Source organism: Aptenodytes patagonicus, chromosome 1 (genome assembly GCF_965638725.1).
Source record: "Aptenodytes patagonicus chromosome 1, bAptPat1.pri.cur, whole genome shotgun sequence".
NCBI lineage: Eukaryota > Metazoa > Chordata > Aves > Sphenisciformes > Spheniscidae > Aptenodytes > Aptenodytes patagonicus.
Genome location: NC_134949.1, coordinates 139,634,706 through 139,659,897, shown reverse-complemented (window position 1 = coordinate 139,659,897; position 25,192 = coordinate 139,634,706). Strand labels below are relative to the sequence as shown.

Below are 25,192 nucleotides of genomic sequence, written 5' to 3'. Positions count from 1 at the left end.
TTCCAGAAATAGGCAAGCCAGCTGTAACTTAAAAATCTCTTGAAACAGAGGTTGAGTTGTTGGATTACAAGTTGCAAAAAGAAGAGACTCAGTGAAATACATCTTCAGTTCAGTCTTTGTTCCGGTCTTTATTCTTTTTATATGCTTTTTCTTTGACATGAGAAGAATTCTCTGGTCGTTCTGCTCAAAACCTAAACATCCAAAAGAGATTATTGGAATAAGTTGGATGTCTACAAAAACTTTTTACAAATTCAACAAGCAAGAACTCAGGCGTACAGAACGAGTTGCTTCAGTCTATAGTAGGAACAATGAAAAGCCAAAACTATGTAATGCATTAGCTGTTGCACAATTGAGGTAGGGGGCTAAACAAGCTTGCTGAGGAACAGAACCTTAGAGTGAAAATCAGAAGCTGTCCAAAAAGATTCTGTGTTTCTTCAGCGTTCGTGCCTTTAGATTGAATGTTGCAGTAGTCTACCACTCTCTCCTCTTCATACAAACTTCCATTCTCTGTATTCTGATTTTCTGCCCTACATGTCTTACAAACCATCCTCAAGCCCGTAGTCTCTCCTGACTAGAGCACCCACATTGCCTGTTTTTCTACTGGATACCCTTGTATGTAGTCTCAAGAAAAGCTAGTATAGCCCTTGCCAGTGTAACACTCACCCCATTTAGTTTTGTTTCTGATGAATTTCCTCCACCTCTTCATTGCTGACCTAGCTTCTTTTGTCATTAGCAGTTTAAAATACCAGGTGCCATCCTCCCAACCACACAACATCGCCTGCATGCACAGAGGCCACCCATCAGAATTTCTCCCCAAAACCCCACCTGTGGCTTTGCTCCAAAACAGGAATTGCTTATTTTATGATGCGTTCATTGTTTCCTCACCTGTGTTTTTTAAGGAATAGTTTTCAGGGGCATTCTGTTTTCTCTCTAATTAAAATTCCTCTGCATGAATGCTGAAACAAAGATTTCTTATAATTTCTGTTCTCCCAGTGGCCAGACCCAGTATGCCTATCCACCTATTAAGCACAATGGAAAAAGAAATGTAATGCTAAAATAGAGCACAGTCATTAATCCCTGGAGAGAAGGGAAGTTAGTTCTAGTTTAACTTGGAATGGTAACTGCTTCGCAGTCAAAAAGATTATTCTTGTATGTAAGCTTTTTCACAAAGGTAGCCAGCTCCCTGGGGGTACTTGAGAATTCCGCTCCTGCCTTTTCAAGCAGCGATACATCAAGCAAACCAGGGCAGAAACAGAGGGCTTCGTATTTGAGGTAGTTTCTTTAATATCAAAGTTTATTTTTTCTGTGTTGTAAGGAATCGGGCCATGGGAAACATGGCCAATAAATTGAAACAGCTCAGTAAGAAGACAGTGTCAGTGGGTGAAAAACATTGTATGTTCACTTTACAGAGCCCCTTATGGAAAGGCTGTGGATATGTGGTCTGTAGGCTGTATCCTGGGAGAGCTGAGTGATGGGCAGCCCTTGTTTCCTGGCGAGAGTGAGATTGACCAGCTCTTTACCATTCAGAAGGTGCTAGGCCCACTGCCAGCTGAGCAGATGAAGCTCTTCTACAGCAACCCACGCTTCCATGGCTTGCGGGTAAGAGAAGGCTTTGTTCTTCTTCTTTTTCTTTTTTTTTTTTTTTTTTTTTTTAAATTTACTCACACAGTATTTACACTATTGTCATTGTTGCTGTGAAGGTTCTTTTCATTTACATTGTATGTTATCTATTGCATGTGTTTCTGTGTAAGTATAGGATATTTAGATTATAAGGCATTCATAATTCAAAGTAAAATTCTGATTACACCAGTACTGAGTTGTATAAATATGTTCGTTTTACTGTTAAAAGTTGATTAAAAATTTTCTTTAATTTCTTTGACTTTTTTTGGCATACAAGTTAGCATTTATAACCCAGCTTAGCATTACCCTGCCAGGTTTGCACTGTGAAGTTTAGTGGCATAGCTCTGTCAGTTCGGGGTGTGGAAAATTCATGCCTGCTGTCTTCAGGCTACTATGTTGGAAAAATCTGGGCCATAGATGCCGCTATTATGGCAGAAGAGCTTTTTGCCTTTTGACTTATATTCCTGGGGAGTTGATGTAAGCCACGTGAGTAAAAAAGCTCTTCCTCCTGACAGCATTGTTCCCCTTTCGGGGGTTTGCCAATACCATGTAATGACAGAGACTCAGTAGTGTGGAGAAGCTGCTCAAGTTGGGATGCGCAATATGGCAAAATCCCAGAAGCAATGTATAAGTAGTAGCTCTGTTATCTTAAACAATACCTGGTCAGTGATTGTACTCATGTTTTCTTGTAATTCAGTTTTGGTTGTCATTTTTTATTAATGAATGTTGCTTAGAAAGGTGAATTTATGATCTTGATAAAATGGTCTGAAATTGTTAGTGTAAAATCCTATAAAGAGACATACCAACGCTTTAGGAGACCTGATCTGTGCTAAAACTCAAGATTTGAGTTTTACTCTGTAAAAGAGAAAACGTAGAGAATGAGAAGGGGAAAGAGGGGGGACCTAGTTGTCTTAAAACATGTTAAAGTTTGCCATAAATTGGGTTTAGCTGGTGGTGATAAGAAAAGAAATAGTTGGCTTAAGGTGTTAGGATAATTATTTTAGCTACAAGGATAGCCAATTCCTAAGAGTTTTTGTTGAAGTTTGTAGACCCTCCATCAGTGGAGGGTTTAAAAAAAGATTAGACAAGCATTTTTTGCAAGGTCCTGTGTGTATTTGATCCCGTTTAGATCAGTGGGCTTGAGGAGATTTTCTATTAAAAAAAAATTATACCCCTTATTAGGAAAGCAATACTTTAAAAGTTGTAAGCAAAATAAATTACTGCCTCTTCAACATTATTTTACAGCAGTTCTAGTTGTGCAGTGTAACCTTATTTGGATAAATGCTTTGTAGTGTCTTAGGATGAAAATGAAGTATCTTTATTCTGTAGCTTTAAAATACAGTAATTCAAGGAGACATCTTAGACTGTGATTAGCACAGGGTTGAGAGTTACGAGTCTCTGTGCTCATCCTGGATCAATGGTTTATTACTTGGCCTCAGACATTGCTGCCTTCTTAGCCCCATCTGTAAAGACAGGATACTAATGATGATGACAGTGACATGTGCCTTCTAATAGATAGTAGTTTTTGAATACTGAAGTAAAGTCTGCATAATGGCTTAAAAATAAAAAATAGTACAAAAAATGTTGGTTTGGAATGTGATGTGATATGAGTTATTTTGTGGGAAAAATTTACTCCATGCTATAAGACAACCTTAAAAGTACATTTTTCTGTAGCACAGTGCTTAATAGCAGATGATTTTCTGTTGCATAGTGGATAGAAGGTATGCTGTGATCATGCAAATTATTATTTACAAGCTGGATCTGGTGCTGGGTGTTCACAAGACAAACTAGGCCATGGTGTGGAATTGTTTATCCATATGTTTAGGCTTTGTGAATTTCTACATTACCATAACTGTGAGTACTACCATATTGTAGCACAGGATTTTAAAAATTTGCAAACTTTCTGTCTTTTCTTCCTGCTCACACACACACACAGAGTTTTCCTCACTCCTGAGGTTTAGCGAGTATTTAGTGATCTCTTTTCAGTCCTTTTGAGGAAGAAAACATCCATGGTATGTTGAAGGCCCAAGGAAATAAAATAATATGGAATCAGAAAGTACCAATAGGCTCATGCCTTTATGGAAAATGTGAGTGGTAATGTAGGGCTATAAATATTGTTCTACAAATAAGTTTTAAATAACATAACAATGACAGTGAGCAGCCATCTTGTATTACTGCTTTGCATGACTTCAGCACATTTTCATGTTTCCCTGATCATTCCAGATGTAAAATCTTCTTTATGATGGTCATTCTATATGAAGACAAGAACATTTTGCCATTTGGTTCATTTTAAAAGTGGAGGAAGCATGGAAGCCTTGGTTCACCTAAGTTACTATCTAAGATGAACGTAGCAGACTTGGACTTAAAAAAATAATCATTAGTAAACCACTTCAAAAGAAAGCAAAGTAAAAAGAAAAATGCAGACACTATTTAGGAGTAGACACATTGAAACAAATGTTCTTTCATTTTCCTTCAAAGCTGACATAATGTAATTTATGAAAAGTAATGCCAGTACAAACGATGGGCAGCAATTCATAGTGGTCTAACACTTATACACATACTGTGCACATGCAATGCATTTTGCTCCCAAATAAAATGCATTTTTGGAAATGGGTGTTTATACTGGGTTGCTCTTTAAAGCATAGGTTCGAAGCTAGTATTTAATCTGAGGAAGGTGAACTTGTAAATATATGCACCTAACTGTAACAATCCCTAGATGTAAGTGAGAGCTGAAAAATGCACAAGTGAAAGTAAAGGAATAAAAATCTTCCTGCTCACTGACATTTTAGACCAAACATATAGTTCTCATATGTTTTTATACTGTAGCAAACTTCCACATAAAATGTTCATTTATCTTCATGTTTGTTGATTTTTTTTGTTGCTGTTGTCTGTCTTACTCACTGACTTGAATTTTGTTGTTTTCTTGTATTTGCAGTGATTTTTAACTATAACTCAGTACGTGGGTATATTTTATCTATGACTTGAGCCCATTTGGACATATAGTGATGGCTTTTATGTACCAGTAGATGAGAACACTGCATGCTTCCTATTGTCAGTATTCTTGCTTTGATGTGTTAGCTTAAGAGACTTTTTAGAAAATACATAGGATGTGGATGGGATCAAGCCACGCTGCAGCTGAAACACTTGCATAGTATTAGGCAAATTCCACAACTCTGGGAACTGCTAACAAAGTGTCTAGATCTCAGTTGCATAGTTTTGGATAAACTGGTTAATGCCAATAGGCTGGCTGATTGTTGTTTTGGTTTGGTTTGTTTTTTTTCCCAGAGGCTTCTCTGGTATTCACCTAATTTTCTCCAAAATCAGCATAAGTTGGATCCATGAGGCTTTTTTATGCCTCTGTTGGAAATGCAGCCTTAATTTCTAATTCTGAAAACACTGGCATATGCTTTTAGTTCTAAAATTTGAATTTACCTCACTGAAATCAGTTTATCTATTTGTTTGCTGTCAGTTCAACGTGTGCCACGGTCTGGAAATGGATCTCCGTTGTCTGTTTCTTTTCAACTCATTATACTTGATGTTACGTTATAGCAATGAAATATTGAGCAACTTTTCTTTCATTTGATAAAAAGAAAGGATTCTGTCTTCATTTTATTTGACTCTTGCCTTGTTACAAAGCAAGCAAAAAAAACCCAATTCTGTGCTTTATTTTTTCTTTCTTCAAATCATCCCTGTCTGTCCTGTTCTTCTTTTCAGACAGGGCTAGTTTCAAAGACTGCCTTCATCGGGTTTTGTCCAGACTCTAGTTGACAAAAGATGCCCTCCAGCAATGTGCACTACTTCTCATGGTGTTGCCAGTTGTTACTGCACCATGACCACAGGAGCAATCCTGAACCTTAAACCTTTGGGGTTTTGATGTTTTTCACTAAAAATATTTTGGAATTGACTGTTAATCTTTGGTATTTAATTAGTACCGTATTTGCACTCTCAAATTCTCTCAAAGCTATTTTTAATCCTTTTTTAAAATATGTATTACTTATTTCTGAATCTATTTTAAACCTCCCACCTCTTGACAATCATAATGCCACACACACATTTATAAATCTAAGTTGATTATTTCTCATTTGAGAGAGGTTCCTTGACTGCCCTACTAATCAAGAATACTTTCTTTGGTTGACTAGATGCATATCATACATCAACAGTTATTTGTTTCATTATAATGTTTTGTAATGTTTCATAAACCACTAACTTTTTCAGTGCATATGATTGCCATTAATTACATGCCTTTATTCACTGTGTAGTTTCTATTTTTTGAAACATTGTATTCATGTATACCTTGTTTACATTCTCAGTATATTTATGCTGTATTATTTTTACAGTTTCCAGCAGTCAATCATCCACAGTCTTTGGAGAGAAGATACTTGGGAATTTTAAGCGGCGTATTGCTTGATCTTATGAAGGTAGGAAACTGTATTTTATTTTCTGTCTGTAATACGTAGGGGAAGATGTAAGTGACTTTTTATCTTTGTCTCCTAATGTAATACATCTTAGAAGTACTTGTGAACTTCCTTTTGAGATATTTTGATATCACCATTGTTTGTAGCAAGGCTTGATATTTCCTAGGAATCAGGAAAATACCCTTTGCAAATGCCAGGAGAGTCTGTTCAAATTTGACTGATTTGATAAACAATGCATAGTCCAGACAAAAGAATCACCATTATTTGCAGCAATATTGCATTCACACTGACATACATTCAGATGCACAAGTTACCTTAGTAATACTGGAGTATGAGCTCTCAACCCGTAATAAATTTAGATAAATCCACAGAGTATTAGGCTAACCTGAGTTGGTGTTCATTTGTTGTTGGATAAGCATGAGGATGTGGACAGTTGTCAAAGACAAAGTTGGCACACGGTAAAATTTTTTTTTTTTTTTTGACCTGAGCATTTAATCTGCTTGCTATCACTCACCTCTACACAGCGTGTATGTCAAGTTACTCTTCAGTCCTGTTTTGGAACAAGTCAGCTAGTTACTCATGGCCAAACTAGGATATGATCCTGAGATAAGTTTCTTACAGGGGATCAGGAGAGCCTGGCTCCCCTCAAAATGGCCAAACACTGTAAAGCATTGTGCTATGCATTTGTACCATATTCCTGGGTATGCAACACATACTGTTGTCCTTATTACTGTACTATAAAAACATCACCTTGGTAAGCTGCAGTACAAGCCTTCCATTATTTCATCCACAGTAAGCTGAAAAAAAAAAGTCGTAGTGTCAAAAATTAGGTTTAGAATCACAGGGGTACCACCTAAGAATTAAAGGCGATCTAGGACAAATAAAATAGGAAGCATGGATATGGCTAATCAACTCTAAATGAATTGTGTGGTCCCAAGCCCATCTGTGCCAGTTGTCTTGGAAATCAGAGGCTGTCTGCTTTGGGGTATACTTGGGTGTTTACCTACTGTTAGCAGTATTGATGTAGCCAGCAGAAATCCACCAAATTTGCTCTACTCTTTAACACAACCGGTTCAAATCACCTTCATTTAACCTCCCTGCCTTATGAAGACAGTCAGCATAGCTTTTATCTTGGTTTCATGGAGTCTGCAAAATGCATATAATTGCTTGGTTTTGGTATCATACTTTCTCCTGTATATTCTAATTCACAGAAACTTTTTTCTGGCATCATAGTTAGCTGTAGCTCAAGCTGTAGTAGCATATATTGCAGAACAGCAATTTCAAGATTATTCTTCAGACCATTGTTACATGTGCTGGGGTGGGGTTTATTTTAATTTTATCCTAATTTTTATGTTATATCTCAATGTCTTTTGGGTTCTTTTGGTGTGATTTCAAAGTTAACAAAGTTGTGAAATGAAGCACTTGAATTTTAGGGAAACACAGGTTTCCAAATAATTCCATTCCACTTCGAATAATTCTTTTCAACTTTTCTGTCCATATTTCTCCCTACAAGGTGAGAAAGGTCAGGGATTCTGTAGAGGGGATATTTTGTGTTTGACCTACATTACTTAATTCAGGAGTTGGAACATTGTTTAAAAATGAGCAAAAGACTACAAGAAGAGAACAGAAGAGACTTGTGGTTAAGTTGCATGCTACAAATGCTGCACATACTTTGCTGTATGCCTGTCTCTTCTTCAGACACTGGACAGTCTGGCACATGTCCACGCTTGGTGTGTTCCTCATTATCTGCATTCTCAGGGACCTCAGGTCTAATTACTACATTACTGAATAACCCACACTTCAACTCATGTCAGTTGTAATGTAAAGTAATGAGTTCTTCATACATCTCTATTTAGAGAGCATTTCTGGACTAGATTAATGAAGAGGCATCCGTTTGGCCCCATTGCTTTGTTGCTCCTCTCCTCCCCTCTCCTTCACAAATCATGCTGTTTTGCAAGCATGCATTTGGGAGTTGGGAGCTGGTTTTGCATGTGATGACTTGGGCAAAAAAGACATTGAGAATTTCAGGTTTTGTAATACCACGTGTCATTCAGTTGTCTTCCCCCATTCAGCAGCAGACATGCATTTTCTCTGAACTTCCGTTTACTAATAGAATACTTGTAGAACCCCTTCTTTTTACCCTTGATGTTCTTCACTTGCCTTAGCTTCAGCTGGACTTTGGCCTTCTGAAGTGGCCTATCCTTTGTGCTAACGCAGTGCTTTTATAGTCCTCCTTTGTATCCTGTCCTTGACTCTAGTTCTCATACACTCCCGTTTTGCATTTTTGTTCATTAAGAAACTCCCTGTTTAGCCAACCTGACCTTATGCAAAACTTTGTGGTCTTCCGTACAATAAAATGCTTTGTTCCTGAACTCTCAAGAAATTTTCTTTAAAAATCAAGTGGCTCACCTGGACAGCTTTCCTCTGATGGCAGTTTTTCAGGACATTCTGCCCAGTAATTCCCTATAGAAGCTGAAGCTTGCTCTCCTGAAGTCCTGGGTCCTATCTCTGATGCTTATCTTCCCACCCTTCCTTTGAATCCTAACTGTTATCGTCTCATGGTCGCTACAGCTCAGACTGTCTTCTCTGATCGGATTTGTCAACAGTACTTTACTGCTGGTGAGCAGCAGATAGTGTGAAGTCCTACCCTTGGCTGATTTGCCTCTCCAGCAGCTGCACTAGGAAATTGCCACCAACATAGTCTAGAAATCTCCTGGATCATCTACACGGGCTGGATGTCTGGATAGTTGAAGTCTGCCATGAGGATGAGGACCTGTGATCAGGAGACTTCTGCTTGTTGTTGTGGAGAGTTGTCCTCTTCATCTTCTTCGTGCTCTTCAATGCATAGCTGGTAGCAAACCCCCACCATAACATCACAAATGTTGCTTTCCTTCTAATCCTGACCCAGAGACTATCAATGGATATACCTTCTGTTTCATGCTGGCATTTGATACCATCCAGGAACTCAATTATATGGAGTGCCACTCTTCTCCCTCCCCACCCCCTTCCTTCTGAAGCCAGCTGTACCCATCAGTGACCATGCCTCAGCCATGAGCCCTGTCCCGCTACTTCTCTGTGATTCCAGGCAGGTTCACAGCCTTGTGATTCCCTATGGACTTTCAGTTCTCCTTGCTTGTGGTCCAGGCTCTGCAAGTTAGTGTACAGGCACTTGAGGGAAGCCTCTGAACATCCTCTCTTCTGAGGAGGAATGTGGAAATCATGTGTGGCCTTCTCGTGTTTGTTTGGGCCATTTGAGCCACTGTAGTGATGAGCACCAGAAAAAAGGGGGAAAGAAAGTTAATCATTCAGTACACAGTTTGTCACTTGAGAAGGGAAGATACTGCATATTGTATGACCAAACTACACAGGAATGTAGTTTGCCACTTGCTTTGTTTCCTGAGCATTTTCCATTTTGAAGTGCAGGGATCCTGTGAAGGGAAAACCAGTTTGTGGTCAAGTGGCTGAATACTATGTTAATGCATATACAGATACGCATTTTGTGTGTGTATACACATGCATATATACACAGAGTTGTTCTCTATTCAACCTATATAACCCTTAAAAAAATAGCTATTCTTTTTACCTAATAGCCATTCAAACTTTTATCCTTGTTGAGTCGTGCACGTTCAAATATTCCAAGATAAGTTTTGTATTGCCCTGTTCCTGCAAGAAACCTTTCAAACTTATCAAAATCCCCAACCTACCCAACCTTCAATTTTGTGATTAAATATTTTCTACATGTCAGAAAGTGTCTTTGTTTAGAATCACAGCAGATCTAACAGAATTATTAGGCAAATGTTACTCTGAGCACATTGTAAACAGTTTAGATGATTCTTTAAAAATATGAGTGGGTTTGAACCCTAGAAGTAAAAAACAGAACTCTTATATGTGTATATTTTTAAAATATACATATATTTAGAATATACAATAATATTTATTTTGTTATATTTTTTGCTGATGCAAATACAGATACTAACATTTAAACTTTGGGATTTGTTTTCTAAAGAACTTACTGAAGTTAGATCCAGCAGACAGATATTTGACAGAACAATGTTTGAACCATCCTTCGTTTCAAACCCAAAGACTCTTGGATCGCTGTGGAAGTTCACCTTCACGGTCAGCTAAGAGAAAACCGTACCACGTAGACAGCAACACATTATCTAACAGGTAAACGTAGGCATGTCACCATCATCACTGACATTTGCTCTGCCAAGGAGTGAGTTGCTATCATGCTTACATACAACATCATCTACAAGAAAAGAAAAGTAGTCGTTTGACAGTTTAGGCACGTTGAGACATATGTACTGTTCCATGTTGCCTCACTGACTAAAGGAAGTAGACACAGTTTTACTGTATTATGGCTATTTAAGCTGAAATTTTTACTAACTTTCTGCATTAGGCTGAATGCTTCTTGAAAAAAAAAACAAAGACTATGTTCAAGCCACTTCTGCATATGACAAAGGAAGAATAAGTTGGCTTACCCGTCCTAAAAAAAATGTTAGCCCTTTTCTTGAACAACAGTAGGAATTTTGTGGCTTGGAGGATGCCTGAGATTCCAAAGGAATGCTCTTTTTTTGGAATGCTACCATTAACTGTACATGTGCAAATCTGTCCAAGGTTTTGATATTTGAAAGTTTAAAATTCACACAGATTTTTAGCAGTTAAATGTCCTGAAAATTATGTGCATTGGTCATGCTCCAAATTGGGGATGAACAGAATTTTGTCTGCAGTTGCAGTTATGAATCAAGTCTAGTCTACTTGAACTTAAAGCAGGGTGTATTTGCTCAGTGACTCCCTTGTTGGACCCACATAGCTTGAGAAAAGCCACTTGATTTTAATACATCAACAAACCAGGTTTACTGGTGGATAAAATACTTCAGTACAAAAAGCCTTGTGGTAGTCCTCTGACAAAAGCTTTCCTAAAGGTCGCCCTCTGAAGTATGCAGAATGATAGTGGCTTTTAATCCTAGCCATGTTTTTCTTCAGCTCTTCCTGTGAGATTCAAAAAATTACTCCTCATTTTAAGATTTGGGATGATGACATTTACAATCTAAACTTTTTCAGAGATAGACACCAAAAAGTTTTAGCTGCCCTTAGGGATATTTAAGATAGAAGTTTTACCATTAGAGATGTGGCATCAGAAAGGAAAACCTTGATCCATTGGAAACTTCTTGTCTAATACAAAGGCTTGCCTAGCTGCTTGATTTAAAATTGCTAGGTTCTTTATATGTCTAAGTTTAAAAAAAAAAGGCTTCCTTTTAACTAAAAAATATTTTAAACTGGCATTAAAATTGCTAAATTTCTAGAAACTGTAATAGAGTACATAATTAGATCACTGAAAGTAGGTAATACAAAAATCATAAGTATAAAAATGGCTAACATTATCCAGTTGTAATTATCAACAAGATCAACAAAGGTACAAACTCATCTGTACAGTGAATTCTCACTTTAACCCTTAGTAATATATCTGAGTTACATTATCATAGATTTGATACAGAAGTAAGTTAACTGTTCATAGCCAGCCTAGATCCATCAAGGCTAACAAGCATAGCTGCAGCACTGCTCAGTCATGGCTAGTTTGCAATGCCACTGTAAGTCCAGAAGCAGAACTGGTTTTATGCCAGAAAACCTGAGATAATAAATCCTGCTCAAATAAATTCAGGCTGAGTGTTTGCAGAACCAACTCATATCTCAGTCCTGTAATCCCAAAACCAGGAGAGCTGGAAAGTAGAGTAGAGGTTAAGAACATCACCAAGTAGCTCTGCACCAAGTCAGTCTGGTTGCAGAGCATTTCGGGTGCAGCTTTGGGGATGAGTTAGTGTGCCAGAACTGGGATAGTGCCGAGTTCCACAAAAGTTGGGGTTCCTGTGGTAGACCTGGTTGTGGGTTTGGTGTTACAGGGCTTGCTCTGCTGCACTGAGCTCAGGCTCGCTCCACCTGCATGTCTTTACCAGCACAATATCTTCTTTTCCCCCTCCCCTCCCTCTCCAAATCAGACATCCATTAGATGGCCTGGAGCATTGATTGTATCAGGGTTTTTTGGCAGTGCTGACATACTTTATTGTTCTACCTTCACTTTGATATGCCAGGTGTATTTAAGATTTTTTCCAATGGATATACAGCTAATTTTCGTAATGTAGTGCTTACATTATTGATGTGCACATGTATTACTCTCACATGCATAAATGTGTAAATACATGTTGGAATTTCTATGATTGGATTTTATATCTTCATTTTTTTTGTCAGCAAAATCCATTAACCAAAGCTGAGTATGTCCATCACAGTATAGCCAGAAAGAAACAACAATGTACTAACACTTGCAAATCTGTTATTTTGGTGGAGCTTCTGATGCCTAGTTGGCAGTATTTGATCCTACTGCAGTTAAATTTTGTGTTTTTAAATGGCAACTCCCTTCTAAAATGAGTGTACTTTTGTTGAAGTTATTAATATGTGAATATGTAATCTGGTATATTAATGCTTCTTTATGCATTTTAATGTAGAAATCAAGCCAGCAAAAGTTCTGCTTTGCAGTCACACCACAGATCAAACAGCAAGGATATACAGACACTAGGGGTTGGCGGGCCAAGAGAAGAGGGTCTTCCAGCAAATGAAAGCTTTTTAAATGGAAACCTTCCTGGAGCTGCACATAGTCCAATGCATACAAAAAAATCAAGCAACACACCTGGATCTGGCAACAAGGATCTAGCCAATAATAACATGCCACATCTTCTCAGCCCAAAGGAAACAAAGGCAAAAACAGAATTTGATTTTAATGTGGACCCAAAAAGTTCTGATGGTCCAGGCACAAAGTACCTGAAGTCTAACACCAGATCTCAGCAGAACCGGCACTCATTCATGGAAACTTCTCAGAGCAAAACTGGGACGCTGCAACCCGGCGATAAGCACAGTCGCCACAGCTATATTGATACTATCCCACAGTCTTCTAAGAGTCCTTCGTATCGGACAAAGTCAAAGAGCCATGGGGTTCTGACAGACTCGAAATCCGTGGGCAACCTTTCTGAGGCCAGGGCCCAAGCTGCAGAACCAAACAGCAGTAGGTATTTTCCATCCAGCTGTATGGACTTGAACTCTCCTACCAGTCCAACTGCCCCCCGACACAGTGATAGCAGAACTTTGCTCAGTCCGTCCGGGAGGAATAACCGCAGCGAGGGTACCCTGGATACCCGAAGACCATCAACAAGACACTCCAAAACAATGGAGGAGTTAAAACTGCCAGATCACATGGATGGAAGCCATTCCCACTCTCTATCTGCTCCACATGAATCTTTTTCCTATGGTCTAGGTTATACCAGTCCTTTTTCTTCACAGCAGCGCCCTCATAGACACTCTATGTATGTGAGCCGGGACAGAGTGAGGTCAAAGGGCTCAGAGGGTGGCTTAAGCATAGGGCAAGGGATGGCAGCCAGAGCAAACAGCCTGCAACTGTTATCTCCACAGGTGCAGCATAAGTCACTCACAAGATCTGTTGGCTCGTCACGAGAAGACTGTACGGAAGATACTAATAGGGTTAGTTCAAAATACTGCCTAATATAGAAGGCTTACCTTCCTCTATTTCATGTGGGGACAGTGTCCTGCTTTCTCTCTTCTGTTTGTTTGCGTAATTATTTATTTATTTGTCTTGTTGTAAGGCAAGGGATGTTGGGGTTTTTTTCAGAAGGGCTAAATATTTCAAGTGCAAAATGAGAGGCTATTTGAAAGATAATTTTTAAAAATGGACTATGATTACCGTTCTCTTAAAGTACTGAAATGCGAGAACAGAAAAATTTGTCTCTGAAGTTAAAATTTCATTAGTAGTTCCTGGTCTTTGGTTACATTGTCTGACGTAATTTTTATCATATTGTTTTGCTTAATTAACCTTCTCATTTGTGTTTTTATTTAGCTTTTCTTGTATGTCTTTCTGTTGTGAATGCTAATGTTGATTTTTGAAGTGAGCTTTTTACTCGCTTATAGCAGGACATTATTGCTGAAATGCCATAATTTACTAGAGGAATATCAAAACTTGCAGTATTTATCTTGATTAGTATAATAAATAACTGGGGTAGTCTAGAGATTTTATGTTGGAGAAGCCACTGGTAAATGGACTTCTGATTACTGTCACTAGATACCTTGTTGTGTTTTACTGTGAGCCTTATTTAATGAGTAGAGGAAGGGCTAGTTCTTGTCTTGATTTACATTCCTTACACAACACTTCTGAATTATCTGATGTTTTACATGTCAGATGTGTAAAGATGACTGCATTTGACCCCAAATCTTTAAATTGCTATACCATTGATCCAAACTGGAGCAAAATGGTGCAGAGAGAAGTACAAAAATGAGTGTTTGTTTCTCTATATGTACATCTGTGATAAAGTGACTTCTAAGGAGAGAACATCTAGTTCAGATTTGTTGGCAAATTGAAAGAAGTCAAAGAGCTACAAATGTTATATAAGGTCTAAAAATTATGCTTTACTGTGAGAGACTAAAAAAGTCTTCCTACTTAGGTTATGTAAGAAATACCTGTAGCTGAGTTGATAGTGGTCTACAAGTACCATAAAAAAGTTCAGGTAGTGGTTGCCTCTTCAGTCCAGTAGGGAAAAAAAGGCATAATACGTTTTTTCGTACTTACCACATCTCCTCCATTCAGGATTATGTGTATTCACACATGAGAAAGGATCTCATCAAAATAGGAGAAATACAATGTAATTTAAAAAAAAAAGCTACTTAGAAGGGATTACAGCAGCTCCATTTCAAAACCAAGTGTTGTTTTTCCTTTGTGTAGTCATTTCTCTCTCTCTCTCTCTCTCTCTCTCTCTCTCTCTCTCATTTCAGTCAAGTTAAATGTTACTTATTCTTCAGGATGTTACTGTAGAAGGGCAATAATACCAACGTTTGAGGTTTTGATAATAAAAGCTCATGCTGTCTTGTATTCTTCAGAGCATTAGGATCTTTTTCTGCAATATGTAGCAGATATTAATTTGATAAGTAATTTTAATTTTATTTCATATTATGTAGAGGCAGATTGTTTTTAATAGATCATTCTTTGTCTTTTGACAATTGGTTGACAAATTTTTATTTTAATTAGAAAAATTGATGTGTATCTTAATGCTTATGGATTTGTTCATTTTGGTTTACTTTGGAATGCCTAATCATTTGTAAAGAACTTGCCTTTATCTCTTATGGTCAGTGTTTTTAAACTTAAGCCTTCAATTAATGCTTTTAAATCTGTATTTCAACCATCAGAAGTCTGAAAGGAAAAATACTTTTCTGAAATGGATGGCAAGTCTGTAAATTCACAAAGCTGTTTTTGTTTGTTTATACGACTTTCAATAACAAATCAGAATTAAATTGTCAATCTTCTTTCTTATGCCTCATAAAGGCATTTTCACAAAGAAGTCATTCTTTGGCTCCTTCGTATCCTTACACACACCCCCACACCCACACACACCCCCATTCTGCATTAGAAATCAGAAAATTTAACTTCCTTCAGGATTTCTGAACTAAAAAAATCAGGGATAACATAAGTTTTCTCAAAGATTCTTTATTGTTTTCCGATTTTTTTTTTTCATTCAGTTCTACTGCTTCTCTCTCTCTGCTCATATTTTGTGAAGTTTCCTCACTTCCCTGTTTCTAGTTTCTCATTGATTTTCTCTTTAGCTCTACCAAGTCTTTTTAAAGAAAAACATTCTTTGTTTGCCAGGCTTTAAATCTTACTTAAAAAAAAAAAAAAAAAGAAAAAAATACTTGCATTCAGTGTTAGTTTTGGGGCTTTTCAAGCTTCAGTACAACACTTTTGTTTTAAGGGTTCTTTTTTATTTTAAATTAAACATACACAAAAGGGGGCAAGCAGAAGAAAATCAAGTACAAGTTGCTATTACTGTCTCATATTTGTAACAACTGCTGACAAAGAAGTGGTATCTTACACAAGTATTTAAATTAATCAAATGCTTCAGCCTCTTGTAAATTTTAGAAAAATCAGACTGTGATTCAAAGCATTGGTTTAGCTCCATTTCTCATCTTGGCACAGTTTCAGGGGTTTTTATCTGTGGCAGTGAGGCCAGATCTTCATTAATAAAAGGCAAAATAGATTTTGCAAACCACTCGTACAGTGAATTGAAATCCCAGTTTTTAATTCTGGTTGGGGTTTTTGTGTTTTTGGGTTTTTTAACCTTTGTTCTTCTTGGACATTTAGATGTAAATTCATATGCGGGTTTCAGTACAGTTTCCTGTGGGGTCTTGTAGAGAGTATTGAATTTTATCTGGTCGGTCCATACTGTGGGAAAAATTGCAGCATCTGGTTCATTTAAGAGCGGAGTTAAGTCATATTTGGTGGCAAATTACATGTATATGGATGTTTGTAAGGGCGTACTTAAGCTTTTGCTCAAAGTACCTTCCAGGAAGTACTGTATTCAGGAAAATAAATTAGAGGTAATGATATTCTTTTTGCTATCCTGTCTGACTTAACTATTTAGCTTATAGATTTCTTAGTTCAGGGACTACCTCTTATTGTGCGTACAGTGAATTTTGTGAGTGTTGGTACCTGTAGGTACTACTGTATAACAGCTGATAAGAGATAGTGCTTTGGTGTTGCAATTATCACAAATTATATGCATTTCCTGTTTGCTTTTTAAAATTTGCCAGTAGCAGAGTGACCAGATTCCATCAGAAATTAATTTAACAAGGTCTCCAGTAAAAGATTCCTCCAGAGATGTTACAACTGCGTTTCATTCACAGCAAAAATCTGAGAGTCTGAATCATGCTCACGTCTTTAAAATTACAACTAAGACGCAAAATTTTGTTAATGCCATTTTGGAAAAAGCAAACAAGCAGCAAAACCAAATAATTATTGATTACATAGTCTGCGATTTGACATTGGCAGTTATTAATAACATGAGAGGAAAATTGTATGTGGTTAAGTTCGGGGTTTCTTGCTTATGTATGTTGGTTAAAAACTGCAAATCAGTTTATAGTCTTTCATTTTAAATAGTTGATTGCTCTTTTGTTTAGGGTGGAGCATATCATGATCCACACACAGAAGATGGAGCATCTACTAAGGAAAATAGAATTCTGTATAATGACGCTGTTCCAAGAAGAGTTGGCAGCTTTTACAGAGGTAATTTCATGGTGGATCTTTCAAAATTAAACAAGAATTTTGACGTGGAATATAAATTAAGTAGTAGAAATGTATACAGAGAACTAACATGAACAACTAAAAAAGTTTACTGGAAAAAGAATTGTTACCCCACTTTCAGAGACTGGTTTGACCTGCTAGGTTGTATGCAGTAACTGTATTAGTATCATATTATCTGTTTGCAGATGATAACTCAGTTTGATTGAAAAGTATACTCAGTGCAGTACCTTGTAAAGCACAAGATAATTTATCAGGGGGAGTTGAACAAAATAAGTTAGTATTACCAGAGTAAACAGTTCATTAATGTTTTTAATTCGTATTTTAAATTCTTACTAACATTATATCTAAACACCTTTGTAGTTATAACACGCTGACATACCTACTGATCTATTTCAGATACTGTGGTGCATGGAACTGTAATGCTAGTTTTTCATTGCTCGAAACCTATATACATTTCTTTTGTTCAGACTTACTAAAGATCAGGGTTTCCTACAAGCAAAAGCACACTTACATAATCCCAGTTCGGAATAAATAATAACACAGGACTGTGTATGTGCATATATATGTGTGTGTATATACACACACAGATAGATATTGTTCAGTTACGGTACACAAAAGACGGTGATTTCTGAGCAGCTGCCTCATGGCTAAACCTGGGTAATCCTTTTGAAAAAGACAAGGATGATAAGAAGCTAATTACTGTCCTACAAGTGTTAGGAGGCTTGTGGGGCTCCCTTAAACCTTAAGAAGTCCCAATCAGCTAAAATTCGATTATGAGTCACCTAATAACCTTAAGTAGAGTCACAAATCTCCCTCTGATCCTCTTCAGGTTGATAACCTGATCTAGACATGTTAAAATCTGCCAATCCTTGCAAGTGTCCCATTGCAATTTTAAAACCTGTGAACAATATTAAAGCTTGTCCTGTTTTGAGCAATGCTTTTGAGTGTAAGGTTTTGTAGCCCATGCAACAGAGAATCCTTAAGAATCCTCAATCCTGAATTGCTTTTATTAATCCTTAAAACACTCCTAAAATTGGACATGGATTATACTTCTTTTTTTATACATAGTGAAACAGAAGTTCCAAGGAAGAATGATTTTCCATAAGTTATGTGCTATGGAAACTAGGTCTGGGGTTGCATTCAATTCCTTATTATAAGCTAGAGGTTTCTTCCTCTCTAATTATATCTATGCAACGAATATATTTTAGTTCACAGACTTAATTATTGCATTGGAAAAATGATACTATATTTAAATAATGTATAGATAATAGTATATGCAAAACCTATTGAAAGAAAAAGTTACTATGAAAAAAGTAAATTCATATTTGTGCAATTCTTAAGTACTGACTTAATACAAAGATTATTAGCATGCACTTTTCTACTACAGCTTGAACAAAAACTTACGGATTCAATTTTGATAAATAGTATAGTGTGATGCTGCAGTAATGCTGCAACTAGCGCCTGATAAATTTTTAATCCAGCGCAGGTATTTCTGGTGATATTCGTAATTCTAATAACCTGTTTTCAAAACCACGGTATGTCTGTTTGAAAAATATGTAGTATCTGATTTTGATCCTTTCATTTTTAGTGAGTAGTCTCTTAGTTATATTAAAATCCAAAGTAATTTTTTTCAGGATGGGTACTATTTTTTTTTAAAGTCTAAGTGACGACAAAGTGTGAACTGTAGTATTTTGTGTCTTTAACAGTATTCCAACCTTTTATTCTATTTCCTGATTTTAAATATCGATTGCACTTGTGGCTTCCCTGCTTACCCAAGTTCTGATGGTGGTCTCATTTTACAACTAATATTACCTTGCAAGTATCACAAAACAATAGCTTTCCAAACTGTAAAAAAAGTATGCTTTTTTTCAGTCATACATAAAGTACAACTGTGTCTTCACTGTCTTGTTTCTGTAAAAGAGGTAGAGAGGAAGCAGACGACTGAAAGATGTGATTTTTGGCAGAGCTCAGTATACCTTGTTTGCTATTTCTCTGTCCAGTTCCATCTCCGCGTCCAGAGAGTACGTACGTAGAAAACAATGTGTCAAACAGAGCCTCTGTGTTACCAGCAGACAGCAGCACGGTGGCAAACCACTCAAAGAGACAAACCACCTTTGACACCTGGTGAGTTGTTATTTACACAGATGTGTAGAGAATGGCAGGAAAAAAAGGGATTTTTAACAGGAGGGGAAAAAAAAAAACAAACACTTTTTTTCAAAATTTGCAATTGTCTATACATGCTTAGTTGCTTCCTCTGACTATACTGACATAGCATTGCGTGTTTGCTGTCCCCCGTTGAGCAACAAGAAATACTTCATTACACCATCACACTGAATGCGTTAAAGATTATATACTTTTGTCCAGTCTTTCCTGATTTTTTTTTTCCACTATCAATCTTCGGTTAAAGATAATACAAAGTGCTTGTGCGCATATAGTATGGATAGCAAGGCCATAGCTTCATCTGTGGATTCCAGAAGCATGAATTGTCAGACAAATGGAAAAAATATCAAAATGCATGTTTCCATATCTAAAATAGGACTGTATTAATGAAGAATATAATATTCACCCTACAATGGGGACTGCTGCTCTTTTTGCTTACGCGCCACAGAAGGAAATGAGTACGTTCTATGGGAAAATGGACTAAGCAACATCTTAATGGTGTATATTGATTTTAAAAGATTAAAAGCATCACATGGCTCCATTATATAACATAGAACAATTAACTATAATTATGCTAATAGAATGACAGCATATGCATAGCTTTGCAGGACTTAAAGGGAAATATCTTAATTTTGTTGCTCTGAGAGCTGTTCAGCTCTAAAATACTCTTAATCTTCCACTTTGTTCAATCACAATAAAGCACACTGAATAAAAATAAGCAAATGGAGCTTCAAAGGATTGGTGGGAGGAATGGACTGTATGCTTTCACATGGTTCAACTATGCTTCGTACCACAATCTGAAACACTGCTCTCTGAAAGTGCGATAAAATCATGCTATCTAAAGAACTGTTTCAGTGGTTTGTTGACTTAATGTGTTTTCACATGAACATCCTGTGAATTACCTGCTTAAAAAAGAAAGGGGGTGGCGGAGGGAAACAACTGGTATTTCAGCTTGTGTTCAGGTTGTATACCCATGTCAGTAATAGAAGATGTTTACTCCAGAACCCTTGTCACCTGCTCTGATTCACTAGAGTCTGCTTCCTGTCCTTCAGTAGCTCCACCTACATCCATTTTGTAGAAGTTAGCTGAGGAATCCGGTCATTTATGTAAAAAGGTGGTACTTATGTTGTGACTTATGTGGCTAAAGAAGGTATTTATTCCTACTGTTGAACCCTTTTACATATTTTGTTGTCCTTCATATCTGAATCTTTCTATCTTGCATATAACATAAGCCAACTGGAATCTTGTTTTGCTTTATATATCATTTGGCAATATATTACCTTTTATTATGTGGTCACTGCAAAGAAACATGTAATGTTATTTTAACTCTGAACTGAAATAATAGCTTATGTTGTTAGAGCTGGTTGGGAATTTTTTGACTAAGTGTTTTTTTGCTTACAATGCCAAATTATCAAAACCAAAACTTTTCAGAGGAACAGACTGATATCCACTAACCTTTTATTGGGAAGATTCTTCAGCTCCAGGATGGAACTGTCAGTCAAAACCAGAGATATACTTAAAAAACCAAATATTCTGGGGTCAGCATTATTTTTTGGAATGTGAGGAACTCAAGTGCAGGGCCTTTGTTCTTCGTTATTTAAACCAGAGGCTTGAACCAAGATCTTAGATCTAACAAGTGAATGCCCTGAACCAGAAGTTAGAGGTTATTCTGAAGCACATTCTCTGTTTCCTTCAATATATTCTCTTGAAGCTGTTTCATCTTGTTGAAATAGTGAAAGGACCACAGAGATGCTGAATATGGCCTAGTGAATAAAGCCCTTCATTAACTTTGAGACAGTTAGATTTAAGTCCTTGCTCCAATTAATGTACTCAAATATTTTCACAAAGTGGAACAGCTCCTTTGAGAGAAGAATCCACAGAAGAATAAGCATTTCTTCTTGTGAAATGGGAGGAATGGCAGTACCCACAACACCAAGTTACTGCTATTTTGGCATGCATTTCTCTTTGCTTTTCCTACTCCCTATTTTCCTGAAATGTTTCCTGCCCAGCTCTACTTGTTAACTCTGTGCAAGTTGTCCTGGCAATGGTCTAATGTTGTTGCAAAATTGTTCTGTGCCATAAATGCAGCTTAATCAGATTCCTGAGTGATGTAGAGTCTATGTTCCTCTACTTAATTTTCTGTATAGAAGTTGTGTGAACGCTTATGAAAATGTTGAAAGCTCTAATGGAATGTGATTCTGCTTACATCAATTTTATGATGAAGTAAATATTTGATGTTTGACTGACCTACGTAACTGGTACATGACAATTCATCTCAAATTATGAGTGACATGTATTCCACCTGGACTTGCCACTACTGTAAAATATTGCTTCTCTCATACTATTGCTCTGTGTTGCCTTTCTTCTGTCAAAGATTTTGTGAATGTTTGCTAGACTGAATTGTCACAGATGTTCCCTTGTCTTTGTGTGCATTTCTTCACTCTGTCCCCACTGTCCTGCCTCTTTAAAAATAAAGATGTTATAAACTCGACTTTTGTCATCAGGTTTTACTCTTCAATTACTAGATCGTTTCTGAACTGTAGACAACTTGACTTGAAAAAAGGCAAATTTTTCATCCTTCTAGAAAATATTTTCTTTGCCGGAGTTTAATTTCCTGTAAATGATCTTGAACTTGCTCAATTTTTCCTTTTTGATACAAGAGTAGATGTTTTATTCTCTTTCACTTGTACAAGCTTTGCCTTAAGCTGGACAAAATCAGTAGGTATAGGCAAGATGCTTAACCTTGTTCTGCCAGTATGCCAAAATGTTGGCCGAAGTTATCTTTACGGTTGTTATAGTTCTAAATATCTCCTTGGAATAAACTCCAGCATGCAGTACTTTATCTCACATCATATTGGAAGTGTTTACATTGATTGCTTACAAGATATCTGGGGGCTTCTGGAAAGCTTTGTTGCTTAGACCTTCTGTGTCCATTTAAATGTATTCATTCTATGACAAACAGCTTGTCATATCTTCTCTAGCATGTGTCATACCTTCCTGCAAAAATAACAAAAAGAGGAAATATATATAATATTTATTATTATTTTTATATGTATATAATATATATAAACACAAACACAAACTGTCATTCAAGAAAAGAACAAAAAAAAGATCATCCTACTCTTAGGAGTGTCAAAGGCTTACAATTATCTATCTACCATTAATTTTCAAGACTCCAAAATAATACAGTATTTTGTAAACCTGACATGACTGGCTATAATATCGCTGTATCAGTGTAACAGTGTAGTCACACTTAATGTTCTTGAAACTAGAAGGTTACCATACCTGAGCAAGCTAGTTTAAAGCTTGTTCAGCTGTGTCTGCAGTACAACTGTTGCTGCATTGTAAATATTTTCCAGTTCATGTACAGAATTCTTGAATTTGTAAAAAAAATACCAGGAAATTACAAACTTGTAACTTGCAAGCTTAAAACTCACCTGTGTGTGTTACCCTGGTTGAGGCTTTAGGAATCTGCTCTGCATAGCTTGAAGATGTTTACCTTCCTAATGGTATAGCTTTCCCTCTGATGCTTCCTGCACAAGACTCTTGCATATGCATTGTCATCCAATATGTTTGCTTTATTCATCTATTTGGCAACATCTGAGCCTCCCTTACCAGTCTCTTTTAGCAACCAGTGCCTCTTCCCTGACCCTTCCCCACTCATTAGTGTTTTCCTTTTGTACTAAAAATTAGATGATGCGGTCAAGTTATTGCAAGGAAGCTTTCCAGAATTTGCAGTCATCGATATTCTGTCCAAAAAATAAGCATACTGAAGTATATGCTTTATAAGTTTATGTAACCAACCACTTCCAAATTTTTATGGTTACTAATGTTGAATGATACCAGCAGGGGGGTGGGGGGGTGTGTAAAACGTATGTGTGTACATATACATATATATGTATACTTCAAGTGATGCCATCACTTCAGGTGATCTAGTAGCTTTAGTGGCTTCTGGGTGGTATTCTGCATATATTCTGGGGTTTATTCCAGTTAATAAATCCTTCTTTTCCATGTGAAAAAAAAAATTTTGCAGCTCCAAGCAAAGTTCAGATTTGTCCTCTGATTTTTAAGCTTTCAATGCCAGGCTTTTAGACCAAGAAGTTTTACTATGGGCTTGTGCGATTGAGATTTTCACCTTAAGTAAACCATCTATTTGAGATGCTTCACTAGTTTCTGACACTTTCTTGCCTTCGTTTATGGTAACTCTATAGCTGCCAAGGGTTTTAAGCAAAACCAAAAGCTAACTTGGAGAATTAGTGTTTGTTCATTTATCTTCTGAAGAAAACTTCAGACATTTCAGTAACTCCTCCATTAGACCGAAATCCTTACTCGTGTAATTGTGAGCGGTTCAGTAAAGGGAGTAGTGTACTGGCAGTTAAAGAGGATTTCCAAGCCAGGCTGCCTGCTGAGATTAGGGTTGCTAAAGAATAACTGAAAGAAGCATGAGGAATTGCCTTCCAAAACGAGCTGCCTGCAATACGAATCTATCTATGGCAGCATGAATGCGGCATGCTTCATATTTATTCTTTTTAGTTGATATTTAAAGCACATCAGCTTCCTTGCCCCATGCACATTTGCTGCTACACCTCATTGTACCTGCATGAAGTTGGATACCTTTCCTGCCCAGGGGCAATAAATGCTAGTGATAATCACAGAATTTCTGTTTATACCTATGCCTTTTCCAAATGTCTCAGACCAGAATAACCGATGTGATCTACATTATATGTCCTAAGCATGCAAAAGGCACACAAAGATAAAATAACAAAGAACAGCACGTTTTGCCTTTTGTTTCTGCCTGAGGGTGATCTCTCTGAGTGGGAACTCTTCTCTAGGGCTAGTCTTACTTGCTAGTAAAAGACACTGCGTAACAGATTCTGGTGTAACTGTTTGCTTTCAAGAGCTGAAGCTTTATGCAAAATACCAAGATACTTGCAGTTACATCATAAGAGTTTAGTGTTGAGTGACTATAACATACAGATTTTTTTTCTGATAACCCTAATTTTTTCCTGTACTGTCCATTCTCTGAAAATCATCTTTTGGGATGCCTAAAATATCCCAGTGTTTCATCTCATCGATGAAAATGTTCTGCTCTATTTTTACTCAGTACAAAATCCTGGTGTTGAAGCTTCCTGCTATAATGCTATATATGTTCACTCTCTTCACATAATGAGCATGTGTTTTGAAGCAGTTGCTTTTCAAGGTCAATGCTTTTTCAGACAACTGTACTGCAATATGAGTCATAAGAGTTAATGACATAAACCAGTCGGTGTAAAACCACTGGCTTTTGGGTAAGCAACAATTGAAAATGAGCAGAGGTCTCGGCCCCTTACTTTTCTCCTCTGTCTGGTCACTATAGTCATAAAGAGGAAATGATGGTGCAGAATTTCACTTTTCTCCTCTCTGCTCATCTGCTGTAGGGAGCAGTTTTCTTGTCCAGGTTCACTGGGCCAAAGAAAAGTATTTACACATGAGTGAATCTATGTCTAAAAGTCTGGCAAAAATTGTCCCAAGCTTTATTCTGAAGACTAAGTTCACCTTTAAAAATACAGCGTCTCCATTTTGGAATAGACTTCGGAACAAAAAAACCATAGCCAGACATTGAAAAATTTTCAAGGACGGTGTAGGGTAACCACATGGGGACTTCCTTCTGATCTGACACTGGTTCCTCAGCAGGCAACATAGCCACTGGGTTGGTAATTTGTACTGGGGCTGTGGTTTGGGGTATGTTTGCGGATGCGGATGCACAGTAGCTCCCTTGGGGAAAGGCTCGGAAGATTCTCAGCCCCGTTCACGACTTTCAGAGTACAAGCAGGATACTTGGGGTGCGTGCTTTTCTCCAACTCTTCTAACAAATTAAGTAAAAATCATT

General features: G+C 37.2%; 1 protein-coding gene across 5 annotated transcripts in view; it reads left to right on the top strand.

Moving 5' to 3' along the window:
* CDKL5 (cyclin dependent kinase like 5) overlaps positions 1-25,192 on the top strand; it is a 135,141-nt gene that overhangs the window by 99,745 nt on the left and 10,204 nt on the right. For all 5 annotated transcript variants that reach the window (XM_076356828.1, XM_076356792.1, XM_076356810.1 and 2 more), the window contains 6 exons: positions 1,410-1,599; positions 5,958-6,038; positions 10,042-10,202; positions 12,536-13,562; positions 17,040-17,145; positions 19,164-19,287. In XM_076356828.1, the coding sequence (XP_076212943.1) occupies positions 1,410-1,599; positions 5,958-6,038; positions 10,042-10,202; positions 12,536-13,562; positions 17,040-17,145; positions 19,164-19,287 (1,689 nt within the window). The remainder of the gene's footprint in view (positions 1-1,409; positions 1,600-5,957; positions 6,039-10,041; positions 10,203-12,535; positions 13,563-17,039; positions 17,146-19,163; positions 19,288-25,192) is intronic.